Source organism: Cydia fagiglandana, chromosome 21 (assembly GCF_963556715.1).
Source record: "Cydia fagiglandana chromosome 21, ilCydFagi1.1, whole genome shotgun sequence".
Classification (NCBI taxonomy): Eukaryota; Metazoa; Arthropoda; class Insecta; order Lepidoptera; family Tortricidae; genus Cydia; species Cydia fagiglandana.
This window is the reverse complement of record NC_085952.1, coordinates 3,853,954-3,870,668: the sequence shown is the minus strand read 5'-3', so window position 1 is coordinate 3,870,668 and position 16,715 is coordinate 3,853,954. Positions and strand designations below refer to the sequence as shown.

At 45.3% G+C, this 16,715-nt stretch overlaps 1 protein-coding gene across 1 annotated transcript in view; it reads right to left on the bottom strand.

Annotated features, from left to right (window-relative positions):
- Positions 1-3,397: 3,397 nt before the first annotated feature.
- LOC134675355 (attractin) overlaps positions 3,398-16,715 on the bottom strand; it is a 34,935-nt gene continuing 21,617 nt past the window's right edge. Inside the window, exons 25-39 of the mRNA XM_063533565.1 lie at positions 16,549-16,674; positions 14,673-14,749; positions 13,586-13,700; positions 12,957-13,201; positions 11,845-12,014; positions 10,898-11,047; positions 7,957-8,182; positions 6,982-7,207; positions 6,304-6,409; positions 5,598-5,769; positions 5,160-5,462; positions 4,722-5,024; positions 4,284-4,586; positions 3,846-4,148; positions 3,398-3,710 (exon numbers count right to left, since the gene is read on the bottom strand). Of these exons, the coding sequence (XP_063389635.1) occupies positions 3,398-3,710; positions 3,846-4,148; positions 4,284-4,586; positions 4,722-5,024; positions 5,160-5,462; positions 5,598-5,769; positions 6,304-6,409; positions 6,982-7,207; positions 7,957-8,182; positions 10,898-11,047; positions 11,845-12,014; positions 12,957-13,201; positions 13,586-13,700; positions 14,673-14,749; positions 16,549-16,674 (3,138 nt within the window). The remainder of the gene's footprint in view (positions 3,711-3,845; positions 4,149-4,283; positions 4,587-4,721; positions 5,025-5,159; positions 5,463-5,597; positions 5,770-6,303; positions 6,410-6,981; positions 7,208-7,956; positions 8,183-10,897; positions 11,048-11,844; positions 12,015-12,956; positions 13,202-13,585; positions 13,701-14,672; positions 14,750-16,548; positions 16,675-16,715) is intronic.

Sequence of the window (16,715 nt, the reverse complement as noted above, 5' to 3'; positions counted from 1 at the left end):
TGTGGTACGAAAATCGTATCGGTTCCCTTTTACTTTAAAAGAACAAGCACCGTTGCGTTCACTACAAACTTTAAAATAAATAACTATACTTATAAAAGGGGATTTTTTTAAATACAAGTGATTTGTGTACTTTACATAACTCAAGAGTACAAATTTACTTGCTTATACATCTCGCTCGCACTAATATGTCAGTACGAGCGAGATGCATAGAAAGTAAGTTACGTAGACGTTAGCGTATTTGTCATCATTGAGACTGCCAGTGACCCGTGGTAATGGGTACTGGTTTGGTCTGGCCTTTAGAAAGACAAACAATAGCCAGATTTTTGTCAAGTCACTTATGTTTCAGTCGGCCATGAAAACAAATGTTCAAAGCAAATTCGCTTAACCCTGACGCTTGCAGCGACAGCCGCCATTTGACGCTCGACGCCACCAGCGTCACCGTAAAGCTTTTTTCATGGCCCATGTGCTTCGCTTATTTCAAAATGCTTAGCTTATTTCAAAATGTTCAATTTATTTAAAGAGTGCAATATCTAATTTATTTGGCAACTTCTTGCAAGGAAGTAGACGTGTATTATATCTAAATTTCATACATATTTTGACTCAACAACAGGGTAACTTAATGTAATAGATAGGTAGTTTAAATTAAATACATAGGGCATACATTGTCAACAATAAAAAAAATTACCATAAAGTATCAGTGTCCAAATCCAAAACCAAAATCCATTAAAGTAAAAAGTATGACCACACTAATAAATTTCATTACACCTACTACAACAGTGTAAAAATATTAGTTATTATAGGGGCATTTGACTTTGACTTCCTCGAAAATAAATCTTTGAATAACTTGATATTTTTTGAGGTATTGTAAAAATAGCAAAGTTGACGAAGTCAAATAGTTAGCCCTTCAACGCTAAAGACGTCAACTGACGCGCGAGGCTACAGCTCAATATCGACCTTAGTGCATTACAACAAGGTTCACGATCACGCACCGCGCAAGATGGGCGTAGCGTCCGAAGGGTTTACTCTATCAACTACACTATTGTTCTTGTTTTATAATCAGCTCAATAAATTAAAATATAAACGTCACTAACGCTTTAAAAATATCTTTACACCGATTATGTCCCATGTGGACAGTTTTAAGAGTTAAGATGTTTTTTTTTATTTTGATGAGTTTGTTGCCGGTCCCATATTGGGATACTCTCCTCCAATTGAGGGGGGATTTAAATCTTCACGGGGCAGAGGTGTATGGTTGGAGCCGGTAAAGGTTTATTTGACGTTCATAAGCGCATTGTAATATGCCTACTTGAATAAACTATTTTTTATCTTTATCTTTTATGTAGCATTTTTTCAGGTGCCCATGGTGGTATTTTTTTTAAATTGTGTCTAAATGTATGGCCCTATATTTTTTAAAATAAATATTGCAATAATCGACCATAAGTATTTCGTTTATATTAATTATCATTAACACATGATAGTCACAAATGATAATTAAAAACGAAATTATATCTTGTGACGCAAGTTACGTCACATTTAATAATATATAGCAAATCTGGCCGATAGTCGATTCTTACAATCAATTTAATATTTTTCAATGCAAATGTACTATCTAGCAACCATAATACTCTTGTTTAAACATTGTATGGCTCTATATACCTGGTTATTATTAAGATCTATTGTTCGAAAAAGAATATGTAGTGAAATTATCACTTTTATTTCAAATGAATGGAAGATGGTTAAAAAAGAGTGAAATCACAAACTAAATTGATTTAACTATATTGTATTAAAGTGTTGGCTTATGCCGAGACTAAAAAAAATTGATACAAAATGTTTCAATAAAAAAAGTTATTAGAAACAATAATTGAGCAAACCTAAAATGTGACGTTCCACGGCAAAAGGTACCTTATGGCGGCTGGCGCTTACGTCGCATAGCGCCGCAGTAATATTGGAGTGGCGTTAATAATAGCGTAAGCGCCAACCATCATAAGGTACCTTTACCCATGGGACGTCACAAATTATATTAAATGTATGAAGTATGAACGTTTCGTCTTAATAATAATATATTGATAAAAAAAAGTTATAATAGAGGATAATAAAAACCAGGTATCAAATAAATAAACTCATGACATAATAATTATTACCTATACACATGACTTACTTTGAATCAATGAGCATTTGGACAGTATTGAATATAATTTTCATTTATCCTTGAACTTGTCAAAGCATTTAAAGGGTCGGCAACACGCTTGTGACACTGGATCAAGCATCCGTAGGCTGCGTCAATAATGTGCAAATGCTACGATATCTATAAGTCTGTATCTTTATGTATTTAAATAAAAGTAAACAAAATCTACCCTCAAATGGCTCCTTAAGCCAGTTGAGGGTAGATGAAAACATTACATGAACAAATAATGTAGGTTAAAGTCAAGTCGTTCAGTAACTGATTCAGGCGCTTTTGTATTTGGTTGGTTAACCAATAAATGTTATAACTACCCGAAAATGTACAAATTGTTTGCTTTTATTTAAATACCTAAGGATACAGAGTATAAGTTTGCGATGTAAAACTTACCAAAAGCACGCTAAACTAAAACTGTTGTTTATATATCACTTTCTCAATGTCATTTCACTTAGTTTATGAAACACTTTCGAGTCTGTACGGACGACGTATGTCTAAGTCAATTCTTTTAAGTCGACACATTCGACGATTGAAGAACTTTAAACTCGACACGGTTGACGTTGAAAACACTTTAAACTCGTCACACGGTTGACGTTGAAAACACTTTAAACTCGACACGGTTGACGATGAAAACACTTTCAAGTGGGCACAGTCGACATTAGAATTATGTCACGTGGACACGTTTGAAACACTTTAGTCGACACACTCGACGTTTTGAGTATTGTTTGAGCACTTTATACACCATTTACATATTTGTTATATACATTGGTGTCGGCTGATCTGAAACAAAAAGGATACATTAAAAAAAAGTGTCGGTATACTGAGTTTAAAATATAGATTGATGATACAAATTATGAACATAAGTGATGTTTTTAGGCTGTTTGAAGCTGATTCTACCGAGTTATAATTGAATGTTGGGTTATTTTTATTTTATTACAGAGTATAACATGGCTCCAGTCCAGATTTACATCATCAGAATATCTTGATGGTAGACACTTTAAAACTGCTCTGTGCTCGATATTTCCGCCCGTCGGCAGCCGCACCAGCAGCGACAGTAGTAGCATGTTGTAACGTACGGTCAGCGGCGCGCCTTGTGGTCCTGGTGGTGGCCGAGCGTGACGAGCGCGGAGGCGACGGCCAGCCCGCCCAGCGGCGGCGCGCGGCCCGTGCCGCCCGTCGGCAGCCGCACCAGCAGCGACAGTAGTAGTATGTTGTAACGTACGGTCAGCGGCGCGCCTTGTGGTCCTGGTGGTGGCCGAGCGTGACGAGCGCGGAGGCGACGGCCAGCCCGCCCAGCGGCGGCGCGCGGCCCGTGCCGCCCGTCGGCAGCCGCACCAGCAGCGACAGTAGTAGTATGTTGTAACGTACGGTCAGCGGCGCGCCTTGTGGTCCTGGTGGTGGCCGAGCGTGACGAGCGCGGAGGCGACGGCCAGCCCGCCCAGCGGCGGCGCGCGGCCCGTGCCGCCCGTCGGCAGCCGCACCAGCAGCGACAGTAGTAGTATGTTGTAACGTACGGTCAGCGGCGCGCCTTGTGGTCCTGGTGGTGGCCGAGCGTGACGAGCGCGGAGGCGACGGCCAGCCCGCCCAGCGGCGGCGCGCGGCCCGTGCCGCCCGTCGGCAGCCGCACCAGCAGCGACAGTAGTAGTATGTTGTAACGTACGGTCAGCGGCGCGCCTTGTGGTCCTGGTGGTGGCCGAGCGTGACGAGCGCGGAGGCGACGGCCAGCCCGCCCAGCGGCGGCGCGCGGCCCGTGCCGCCCGTCGGCAGCCGCACCAGCAGCGACAGTAGTAGTATGTTGTAACGTACGGTCAGCGGCGCGCCTTGTGGTCCTGGTGGTGGCCGAGCGTGACGAGCGCGGAGGCGACGGCCAGCCCGCCCAGCGGCGGCGCGCGGCCCGTGCCGCCCGTCGGCAGCCGCACCAGCAGCGACAGTAGTAGTATGTTGTAACGTACGGTCAGCGGCGCGCCTTGTGGTCCTGGTGGTGGCCGAGCGTGACGAGCGCGGAGGCGACGGCCAGCCCGCCCAGCGGCGGCGCGCGGCCCGTGCCGCCCGTCGGCAGCCGCACCAGCAGCGACAGTAGTAGTATGTTGTAACGTACGGTCAGCGGCGCGCCTTGTGGTCCTGGTGGTGGCCGAGCGTGACGAGCGCGGAGGCGACGGCCAGCCCGCCCAGCGGCGGCGCGCGGCCCGTGCCGCCCGTCGGCAGCCGCACCAGCAGCGACAGTAGTAGTATGTTGTAACGTACGGTCAGCGGCGCGCCTTGTGGTCCTGGTGGTGGCCGAGCGTGACGAGCGCGGAGGCGACGGCCAGCCCGCCCAGCGGCGGCGCGCGGCCCGTGCCGCCCGTCGGCAGCCGCACCAGCAGCGACAGTAGTAGTATGTTGTAACGTACGGTCAGCGGCGCGCCTTGTGGTCCTGGTGGTGGCCGAGCGTGACGAGCGCGGAGGCGACGGCCAGCCCGCCCAGCGGCGGCGCGCGGCCCGTGCCGCCCGTCGGCAGCCGCACCAGCAGCGACAGTAGTAGTATGTTGTAACGTACGGTCAGCGGCGCGCCTTGTGGTCCTGGTGGTGGCCGAGCGTGACGAGCGCGGAGGCGACGGCCAGCCCGCCCAGCGGCGGCGCGCGGCCCGTGCCGCCCGTCGGCAGCCGCACCAGCAGCGACAGTAGTAGTATGTTGTAACGTACGGTCAGCGGCGCGCCTTGTGGTCCTGGTGGTGGCCGAGCGTGACGAGCGCGGAGGCGACGGCCAGCCCGCCCAGCGGCGGCGCGCGGCCCGTGCCGCCCGTCGGCAGCCGCACCAGCAGCGACAGTAGTAGTATGTTGTAACGTACGGTCAGCGGCGCGCCTTGTGGTCCTGGTGGTGGCCGAGCGTGACGAGCGCGGAGGCGACGGCCAGCCCGCCCAGCGGCGGCGCGCGGCCCGTGCCGCCCGTCGGCAGCCGCACCAGCAGCGACAGTAGTAGTATGTTGTAACGTACGGTCAGCGGCGCGCCTTGTGGTCCTGGTGGTGGCCGAGCGTGACGAGCGCGGAGGCGACGGCCAGCCCGCCCAGCGGCGGCGCGCGGCCCGTGCCGCCCGTCGGCAGCCGCACCAGCAGCGACAGTAGTAGTATGTTGTAACGTACGGTCAGCGGCGCGCCTTGTGGTCCTGGTGGTGGCCGAGCGTGACGAGCGCGGAGGCGACGGCCAGCCCGCCCAGCGGCGGCGCGCGGCCCGTGCCGCCCGTCGGCAGCCGCACCAGCAGCGACAGTAGTAGTATGTTGTAACGTACGGTCAGCGGCGCGCCTTGTGGTCCTGGTGGTGGCCGAGCGTGACGAGCGCGGAGGCGACGGCCAGCCCGCCCAGCGGCGGCGCGCGGCCCGTGCCGCCCGTCGGCAGCCGCACCAGCAGCGACAGTAGTAGTATGTTGTAACGTACGGTCAGCGGCGCGCCTTGTGGTCCTGGTGGTGGCCGAGCGTGACGAGCGCGGAGGCGACGGCCAGCCCGCCCAGCGGCGGCGCGCGGCCCGTGCCGCCCGTCGGCAGCCGCACCAGCAGCGACAGCACGGCCGCACGCGACCCCAGGCACGGCTCCAGCGCCACCGGGGCTGGGACGCCACAACCTGGGAATACTTATTTGTTTTACAAGTTGTTTAACCGCTCGTGCTGAAATTGATGACCGAGCAAGCGAAAGATTCCAAAATTGAAGTTCAAAAATGGAATCTTGAGCGTTGCGAGGGTTTCAAAGCACGAGGGTTAAACTAAATTTGCCCCCGAGTGAGAAACCAAATTTTTCACCACACTAACCCAAAGAAAATATTAACTGTAAGATATCAAACAAAATTAAAAACCAAATGAATGTTATTTAAATATTTATCATTCAAAGTCATCATTTAAAACTCAATCTACCAGCAAACATAAGAAAACAACTCACAGTTGGCATTTGATTACTTTGCCTCACATGTGAATAAAATGCAACTTTGCTATCAGTTTTTGAACTATCAACAGAGCCTTTATCAGTTGGCGCGGTGAAAACAAATTATAATCACAGAAATATTTCATAACATATTCTAATCCCTGCCTACAAAGATATAAAATCCAAAAAATATTAGCAACAATAATTTGACTATAAAACGTTTTATATAACTTTTACTCACCTGCTCCTCCTTTCTCCAACTCGACACAGACTTGGCTGAACGGCCGGGACGCCATCTGCTCCATTTCCACGAAAAGCCGCTGCCTTCTCCTGTACAAGTCGTATTTCTGAAGAAAAAAAAGCGTAACTCAATTGAAGTCCATTTCCCCACAACATAATGCTTTAATAAGATCATACGTGAACGTATGCATAATAAATAAATGTTCACATTTTATTTATTTTACATCTTACACAAGAACACGAACGGTACAAATTCGGATATCTATCCGAGTCCTATCTTTAATTTCGTCGATTTTTTTTGACGGTTTGTATATTCATTTAAATAATGGTGTTGGGTAAGTGGTCGAAGAAATGTATTCTGGCTAAAGCTGTATATGGTGTGTCAAGTTTTTCTCTTTTCTTACATTATATTTTGTAAGGAACAAAAAATAATGTACCTACCTGCATAGATTAACTACATAAGTTTTTGATGAGGTTTGTGCATACATACCTGTTTAATCTTCCACAGCGCCGCAGCGACCAACAACAACAGTAGGAAACACGACGATAATGTAATAAAGAACTGTTGTAGATTGAGCTTCGGGTACTCCGAGAATGAGATCTGTATCCGCTGTAGGCCGTGGTCAGAGTTACCTTATTGTATTAGATTCCGTAGAAATAATAAAATATCTGCACAGACCTGTTTAATCTTCCACAGCGCCGCAGCGACCAACAACAACAGTAGGAAACACGACGAGAACGTGATGAAGAACTGTTGCAGATTCAGCTTCGGGTACTGCGAGAATGAGATCTGTATCCACAGCGGCGGGCGGAAGTCATACACGTAGACAAAGAACGTGGTTAAGGTCACGTTGTCTTCAACGCCGAACGCGTGGTCGGATTTTGCGAATCTGTAATGGAAGGGTCTACGGTCAATTATGGGTTGGACTAAAATACTGTAATTATTACCAAAACACAATGCAAATTTTCTTTTGTGATGAGCGTTCCGACTAAACGTCTAGCGAACTTCAGAGAGGAATTTTGGCCGAAGGGTGTCAAGTACCGGCGGTTCCGCGGCCGCCTCCGTGACACTGCAGGGCTAATGTGTCGCAGCCATAACGTATTTTATAGTTTTCTATTGATTACCTTATTGCAATTATATACTTAAGGTCTATAATTTGTGTCTGTTGCTGTCTTATAATAAATATATCTTTACATGTGGTATAAAATGTACAACCACATTGTAATGTGGGGAGGGGTAACGCTACCAGTGTACTGGGGTACAAGCTGGGGGACGGGGTGTTCGTTTTATGATTGGGTTCTTTATAGGTTCCTAATAACTAACTTGTATCTAAAGTTGGTGCGGTTGAGTAGGCTGGGACTACAAATATATGTAATACACATAACTAACTTGTATCTAAAGTTGGTGCAGTTGAGTAGGCTGGGACTACAAATATATGTAATACACATAACTAACTTGTATCTAAAGTTGGTGCAGTTGAGTAGGCTGGGACTACAAATATATGTAATACACATAACTAACTTGTATCTAAAGTTGGTGCAGTTGAGTAGGCTGGGACTACAAATATATGTAATACACATAACTAACTTGTATCTAAAGTTGGTGCAGTTGAGTAGGCTGGGACTACAAATATATGTAAAACACATAACTAACTTGTATCTAAAGTTGGTGCAGTTGACGTGCGCGAACAGCGTCCGCTCGCCCGGCTCGGAGCGCGTCCTAACCGTGAGGTTCATACGCGCGTGCGCCGAGCACGTTATACTAAAGTCCGCGTCCACATCTGCTTTCACTGGCGCGTTCCGGAAGTTTATGGCGGAGAGGTGGCGGTCTTCTTTTTTTGATAGGTTGAAGGTGAATTGGTAGTCTACGGCTAGGTCGTCTGTAACAAAAAAACTGGCTTAAGTTACATACACAACAACATAATTCAACAACGTCAAGGCGGTTCGCTTTCCATACAAAAAAACAATTGCGTTATATTAAGTAATTTACACACTATTAATACATAAATATGTGCGCATCTATCTACTTTCGAAAGTTTATTTGCGCGAAATTGATAGTAAAACTTTGTTTTATACAGAAATCACCCAAAAAAGCGTTTTATTTTTTATCAATGCAATACCAAAATAACGTTTTTTGCGTGATTTCTGTATAAAACAAAGTTTTACTTTCAATTTAGCGCAAATAAACATTCGAAAGTAGATAGATGCGCACATATTTATGTAGTAATAGTGTGTAATTACTTAATATAATGTAATTGTTTTTGTATGGAAAGCGAACCACCTTAAAATGCTCGTATAAACTGTCTGGATCCGTCTACTGTGTACTGTGTACGCAAAATTAGAATATCGAGTTGAAGTTTCATTTTAGGTCATAAACATAAAAATAGAAGATCTTCCAACGCCTTATCGTTGCCTTACTGCCCTTTTGTGCTGCTTATACAGCGGCCTCTGGCGAGGTAAAACCTGACTTTACCTCTCGATTTATCTATGTAGTTACTAAAATATCAAATACTAAGTTACAGTGTATTTTTTAATTTCTACTATGAAATGTTATTAGCACGATTCAGTGCTATATACAGCGCCATCTACAAGAGTGAACTTACAATAGATGAGATCACCGCCTCTTATCGATGTTATTGATATTTTTTGACCATTCCTCGCTTGATACGGACATTGCGCTAATTATAGCATTTGTATTACGCGCACCGTTCGCCGGCCAAGCCTTTTGTGCTGCAGAAACAGCGGCCGGTGTCGAGTGCGCCATCTATCGGTAAATGTTAAGACTAGACTCACAATAGCAAGCTCCCTTGTTATACAGATCGGCGTGGTAATGGTTGCTATTGTCACATTTGTCGCACCGCTCGCCGGCCAGGCCTATGGTGCTGCAGAAGCAGCGGCCGATGTCAGGTGCGCTATCTATCGGTAAAAGTTAGGACTAGACTTACAATAGCAAGCTCCCTTGTTATACAGATCGGCGTGATAATGGTTACTATTGTCACATTTGTCGCACCGCTCGCCGGCCAAGCCTATGGTGCTGCAGAAACAGCGGCCGGTGTCAAGTGCGCCATCTATCGGTAAATGTTAAGACTAGACTTACAATAGCAAGCTCCCTTGTTATACAGATCGGCGTGATAGTGGTTACTATTGTCACATTTGTCGCACCGCTCGCCGGCCAATCCTTTGGTGCTGCAGAAACAGCGGCCGGTGTCAGGTGCGCCATCTATCGGTAAAAGTTAAGACTAGACTCACAATAGCAAGCTCCCTTGTTATACAGATCGGCGTGATAGTGGTTACTATTGTCACATTTGTCGCACCGCTCGCCGGCCAATCCTTTGGTGCTGCAGAAACAGCGGCCGGTGTCAGGTGCGCCATAAGACTAGACTCACAATAGCAAGCTCCCTTGTTATACAGATCGGCGTGATAGTGGTTACTATTGTCACATTTGTCGCACCGCTCGCCGGCCAAGCCTTTGGTGCTGCAGAAACCGCGGCCGGTGTCGAGTGCGCCATCTATCGGTAAATGATAAGACTAGACTCACAATAGCAAGCTCCCTTGTTATACAGATCGGCGTGATAATGGTTACTGTTGTCACATTTGTCGCACCGCTCGCCGGCCAAGCCTTTGGTGCTGCAGAAACAGCGGCCGGTGTTAAGTGCGCCATCTATCGGTAAATGTTAAGACTAGACTTACAATAGCAGGCTCCCTTGTTATACAGATCGGCGTGATAGTGGTTGCTGTTGTCACATTTGTCGCACCACTCGCCGGCTAATCCTATGGTGCTGCAGAAACAGCGGCCGGTGTCAAGTGCGCCATCTATCGGTAAAAGTTAAGACTAGACTCACAATAGCAAGCTCCCTTGTTATACAGATCGGCGTGATAATGGTTACTATTGTCACATTTGTCGCACCGCTCGCCGGCTAAGCCTTTGGTGCTGCAGAAACAGCGGCCGGTGTCAAGTGCGCCATCTATCGGTAAATGATAAGACTAGACTTACAATAGCAAGCTCCCTTGTTATACAGATCGGCGTGATAATGGTTACTGTTGTCGCATTTGTCGCACCGCTCGCCGGCTAATCCTATGGTACTGCAGAAACAGCGGCCGGTGTCAAATGCGCCATCTATCGGTAAATGTTAAGACTAGACTTACAATAGCAAGCTCCCTTGTTATACAGATCGGCGTGATAGTGGTTACTATTGTCACATTTGTCGCACCGGCTAATCCTATGGTGCTGCAGAAACAGCGGCCGGTGTCAAGTGCGCCATCTATCGGTAAATGTTAAGACTAGACTTACAATAGCAAGCTCCCTTGTTATACAGATCGGCGTGATAATGGTTACTATTGTCACATTTGTCGCACCGCTCGCCGGCCAAGCCTTTGGTGCTGCAGAAGCAGCGGCCGGTGTCAAGTGCGCCATCTATCGGTAAATGTTAAGACTAGACTCACAATAGCAAGCTCCCTTGTTATACAGATCGGCGTGATAGTGGTTACTATTGTCACATTTGTCGCACCGCTCGCCAGCTAATCCTATGGTGCTGCAGAAACAGCGGCCGGTGTCAAGTGCGCCATCTATCGGTAAATGTTAAGACTAGACTTACAATAGCAAGCTCCCTTGTTATACAGATCGGCGTGATAGTGGTTACTATTGTCGCATTTGTCGCACCGCTCGCCGGCCAAGCCTTTGGTGCTGCAGAAACAGCGGCCCGTATCTGGTGCGCACGCGACGGCTTGCGCGTTGCATTCACAAGCTGGAACAAATAGACATATTTTTAACAAGCTTTTATTAGGTCGACCTTTATGTAATTAACTATGTAATGGAATCTAAGGTAACTAATTTAACCATCTTCCACGGATCGTAGCGTCATGAAAATTGGCAGCTGTATGTAGTTCTGATGACAATACAATAATATGGTACTGTCGAACAACTGATTAGGGGTTTTTAGAATTGTCTCTGAGTATTAGTTGTCTGTCATAAGAAAAGTACAGTCAGCCATAAAAGCTTGTACTTACCAAAAATTAAATTTTTGCCAAAAACTTAGCTGACCAATCAAGTAACGCAATGTAATAAGACTCGCATACGAGTTCTTGCACCGTCTATATGAGCCCTAAGGATGTCGAATATTCGATTAATCTATCAACTATAGCGCCGCAAGGCCGCAGGTATGCTGTATGCTGTCTCCCTCTTAAAGTGAGCCTTAGCGTCATTGATTCAAGGTGTAAACTAGCTTGTGTCTTTACTATCTCAGATTGATGGAATCTCGTTTTTCATAGTTCTTTTGCTCTTGTGTTCTAGAGTCTTACTGTCATTGATTTAAAGTTTAAACTCGCTTGTACAGCTTTTCTACGATCATTTAGAAAGTTGGAATCATTATGTTGTGTATTGCGTTGCAAATTCAAACTTAATGTCATTCATTTATGGTTCAAACTCGGTTGTTTGACTACTTTACTAACGCTCAGAAACAAAATGAGCTCGCCTCGCTTTCTCCTGCATTGTAAAGTAAGTCTTAGCACCATTTATTTAAGGTTCCAATTCGCTTGTACGTACGTTTGCAAGTGCCTCCGTTGAGCGGGTCGCCGTAATGTCCCGGCGCGCAGGTGTCGCAGTGCAGCCCTACTGCTCTAGCGCCGCAGGGCTGTATGCATCTGTCTCCCTCTATCTCGTCGCAGGTCGAGTGCCCGTTGCATTGGCAGCGGGGGCAGTCGGTGAAGAACCATCTAGAAAAATGGATTAAGATTTAAATTTTATTTGTATCTTATTTCTTACTGGATTAACTTAATTTTTACTGGATTCAGGTGTCTGGCAGCTGTTCATCGGTGGAAGTTTTATTAAATCTTGAAATTATTTTTGCCGCAGCACTGTGGTTTATGTTAAATATTAGCACAACTGTTGCGAGTCCCGCTCTATAAGGCTGGGTAGGTGCGAAAGAAATAGCATGATTCCGATCATTTATGAGCAGGGGGGCGATCTTTGAATTTTGAGCGCTCGATTTCGCGGGGCTACCTTCATTATATCTCCGCAACTAGATATTTATATTGTAATAGGATTGAAAACGAGTGGAAAACCAATAGATTCCTAATTTCTACACAATAATACGGTATAATAATAATAAGTGTTCGCGTGGAGACCGCGGACGAGCAAGCGCAGCGCAGGACGTCCACCCACAAGATGGACAGACGACCTTATTAAGGTCGCCGGAAGACGCTGGATGCGGATCGCTTCCAACCGGTACGTATGGAGGTTCAAGGGGGAGGCCTGTGTTTAGCAGTAGACGTCTTATGGCTGAGATGACGATGACGATTACGGTATATTCTGTATTTCAAAAATAGCGGTGAAATCGAGCGCTTACTTAGTTTTACAGCAAGTATAGAATCTCTGTATCTCACAGACAAAACATCTTCCAGACTGAGCATAGTCGCGCTACCCCCTCTGCCACGCATACGGTAATTTTACTCCATGTTCGAGTCGAAAGTGTCTTTGTGTGACGTCCGTGTCTTTGAATGGACCAATCACGGCACGGAGCGAAGTTCCGCTCACCTCGTCCCGCGCACCTCCGCATTTTTGGCATCATCGGTCGCGTGAAATAATTGCTCTAAACTCGGTCTAGAGGATTCGTAGTCTATGCTGTATCTTAAGAAAAGTGAGTAAATATAGTAAACCTGGAGGTCTCGCAGACATGCGGCTCGTGCGGCCGCCGGGCGCCGCCGGGCAGGCACAGGCCGCGGCCGGTGGGCGGGCGGGCGGCGTCGGCGCACCAGCCGCACGCGGGCTCGGCGCGGCACGCGGCGCACGACACGTGCCGCGCGCAGCCCGAGCGCGCCGCGCTCAAGCCGCAGCCGCCCGACACGCTGGACGTCGACCACAGCCGGCACCCGCCCAGCGGGAACGACGCGCCGTACGCGTTCTAGTAAAAAAACATATAGGGTAGAGCACTGCTACTGTTACACTAAGCCCCGAAAACCTAGAAATCGACATCCTTTTAATTTTTAAAACTTGTTAAAATATTAATAAGTAAATAACGTAGTTAATGGTATATATGATAGACAATCCTAAAAAAATAACTAAAATTTCATTAGTATATATTTTATGCTTTGTTCACATAATTATATGGTTGCAATAATGCGTAACCTTAGTATATAATAGGTACTATACATTTAGTATTATGTCACTACCTGTGAATTCCTGTATCTACTATAATTTTTATGTTAATGTCACAGCTGTTGGATCTCAAAATAACAAATAAAATACTGCTTCTATACGGCTATCATTCCCTCTTTAGACAATTTACCTTATCAACGCATCGTCCCGTCGAAGCGCACCATATGCACTCCTCCGACGTGCAGTTTGAGCACGTGTGGAACGTCGCGCACGGCGCCGTGCACGGACCGGCCGACGCCACGCTCCTGAAAATTAAATGCAATCAATGATATGTGTCGTTCCGCGGAAAAAGGTACCTTATGGCGGCAGGCGCTTTTGTCCCCAAATATTTAATATGTATTTAATTATAGAAATGGCACACTCTTAAATAATAAACGAAAAAAATTAACAGACGCGAACAGGATCAACTGCATAATATCCTCTCCTGATACCCTGATGCTGTTTTGTTTTTACTAGGAACTTAAATTGATAAATAAAGTTCAAAACAGATTTAGGAATTTCTGTAATCCGTCAGGCGTGTCTCACTACGCGATTTCGTCGCTTTGCTACAGATAGCTAAAAGTACATCCGTTCGGCCCCAATTTTGGGGTTTGCCATAAGCCGCGCGTGGCGCCGTCGCCACCTAGCGGCGATATCTGTGCTGATCGTAATAGACGCGTTTTGTTAGAGAGTGAGTCTTCTGTACTTAGTACTATTATTTATTCTGTGAATCCGTACAAAAAATGGTACTCGAGGTTTTAGCTAACAAACACATATCAATATCACTCAAGTGTGACCGAATGTCAAAGAAAGAAACTTTTACCAGAACTGAGGGCTAAAAAACCTTTTTACCGCCATCACTATTTTCTATAACACGCAATTGCAAACTTTATTAGGATGTAATTAAGTTTATATTATACCTGTACCGGCTACGGCCGACTGCGACCGTATAAGAGTCAAATTACTGAACGTTGTAGAGCACATACATAATACATACACATACACCACGTGCGTACGTGGTCGTGCGTGCGTGCGTGCGTGGCGTTGTACATAATTAATTTCCATCGTATTTTGACGTAAACGTACGAACGTGTCTTGCCATTTCAGTCAGTCTCGGTACAAAAAGTACCGACGTTGACTGAACTAGCTTAACAAATACGAACGTTTCCAAGAAAATACGATGGAAAACAATTATAGAGTAACAACTGCATCTGCAGAGCATTTAAAACTATACCAACCTGATGTCGTCAGATGAGTTAGCCGGCTTGCATTTGATGGACTCGTAGTCCCAATAGCATGACCGTTCTTCTGAGCTCTGAAAAAAATATATTTGAAAATGAATATACGAGTATAAATTATTTTTTCTCAAAAATGGACGGCAAAGTCGACTTTGCCGTCTAAAAAATAGGTCGCGAAGCGCGTAGTTTATGGTTAGGTAGTCAAAAATTAAAAAGTTAAAAACATTGCAGTCTCGATTTTGGGACTGCAATGTTGCATACAAATTCCATTATTTGTCGAGTTCCAAACTTTTTAAAAGTTGAAATGGCCATATCAAATGAAGGCACAGGCCCATTAAACAGCCAAACCGATGATTAATTAGTACCGCGAATATTTAGCTGTCTCAAATAGGTTGGCGTATTTTCGGCAGAAAAATACACTTCTATTTTTTTATTAAAAAAATTAAAAGGCGGGAAGGGCTTTTTTCTGTGAAAATATATAAGTAAGAACGTTGGTTTTGTAAAATATTTCTATGATATTTATATTTCTTGCACCATTTTTGAGAAAAGCACTATATATGACTCGGCTGGAAGGCTACTTGCTGGCTTCGGATTCAATTAAACGGACTCCCAAGGTCGTCCGTTTAAAACGAATCCTCAGCCTGCAAGTAGCTACTTCCGAGCCTCGACAATAATGTACTATAACTTACATCTAAGCCAGCGGTCGGCAACCTTTTAGCAGCCAAGGGCCACATAGTAGTTAACGGAGGTGACGCAGGCCGTATTTTGTTAATATTTATGACTTTATGAGACATTGTTGATTGTCAGTATTACATACAAAATAGCCAAGGCGGCACCCGGGCCGCAAGTGACAGTTTCGCGAGCCGCATGCGGCCCGCTGATCTATGCTTAATATCATCGTTTGCAGACTTTCCTGCTTAATACAAAAAATAACATTTATTATGTTTAAGTTATTGCATAGATAAATTGCTTATTGCATTTTAAATTACGGCATCATAAATTGGGGCATCATTACGTTGCAATCTTAATATTTTTAATATTTTTAAATAATCAAATTTACCGTAAGAATACCGTACGCTTTCTCTGATATTATTCTTATTACTGGTGTTATAATTTTTATGTTATGATTTGACAATGCTTTAAATTAATTTATTTGTTAACTATTGCAATATATGGATCAGATAGGTTTCCGAAATAAATATATTATAGTATTTTATGCAACCGTTGTTTAAGAGGGGTCAAAAAAAGGCGAGTGGCGTGAGCCGAAAATTGTTAATAAAGACGCCACGAGTATTTTTTGACTCAGTTAAACAACGTTGCATACAATACTTTTTCTACGACCAAGCACTTACTTTGAAATAAAATTGAAAATTTAACAAATCTTTTTAATTCAAGAAGTATATAGCAAAAATGGGGGGTGCGGGCGGGAAAAGAATGAATGAATGAATGAAAAAAAACATGTCTATGGTTCACTTATTTGTCAGAGATGACATTTAAAATAAGGTTGGCAACACTGTATATCATTCAATATTTTTTAAGTGGTCATTACACGAAGTATCGTAAAATCGCCAAAAAGATACTGCGTGTATGCACAAATTCTTTTTTGGGGAATAGGCTAAAGACTTGTCTTGACAACTATAAGGTAGGGTTTTAAAGGTGTGTGCACGATTCTTTAAATGACAAATAAAAGTACGGGAGTAGAAAAAAAAATACCGAATGTACAGATAAGTGGTGGCGGTGTTGTTGGTGCGCGTGGCACGCAGCGCAGGAGTGGTACCGCGCGCAAGCGTCCCTGGCCAATTCCCCTGTGCTTGCGCACTCGTCTACCATCAGCGCCATCTGTTGAGATAATTAGGCGCCACGGAACTGTACTTACCGAATGTACAGATAAGTGGTGGTGGTGTTGCTGGTGCGCGTGGCACGCGGCGCACGAGTGGTACCGCGCGCAAGCGTCCCTGGCCAACTCCCCTGTGCTTGCGCACTCGTCTACCATCAGCGCCATCTGTTGACACAATAAAAAGGTTTGAGGTTAATTAGGTGAGT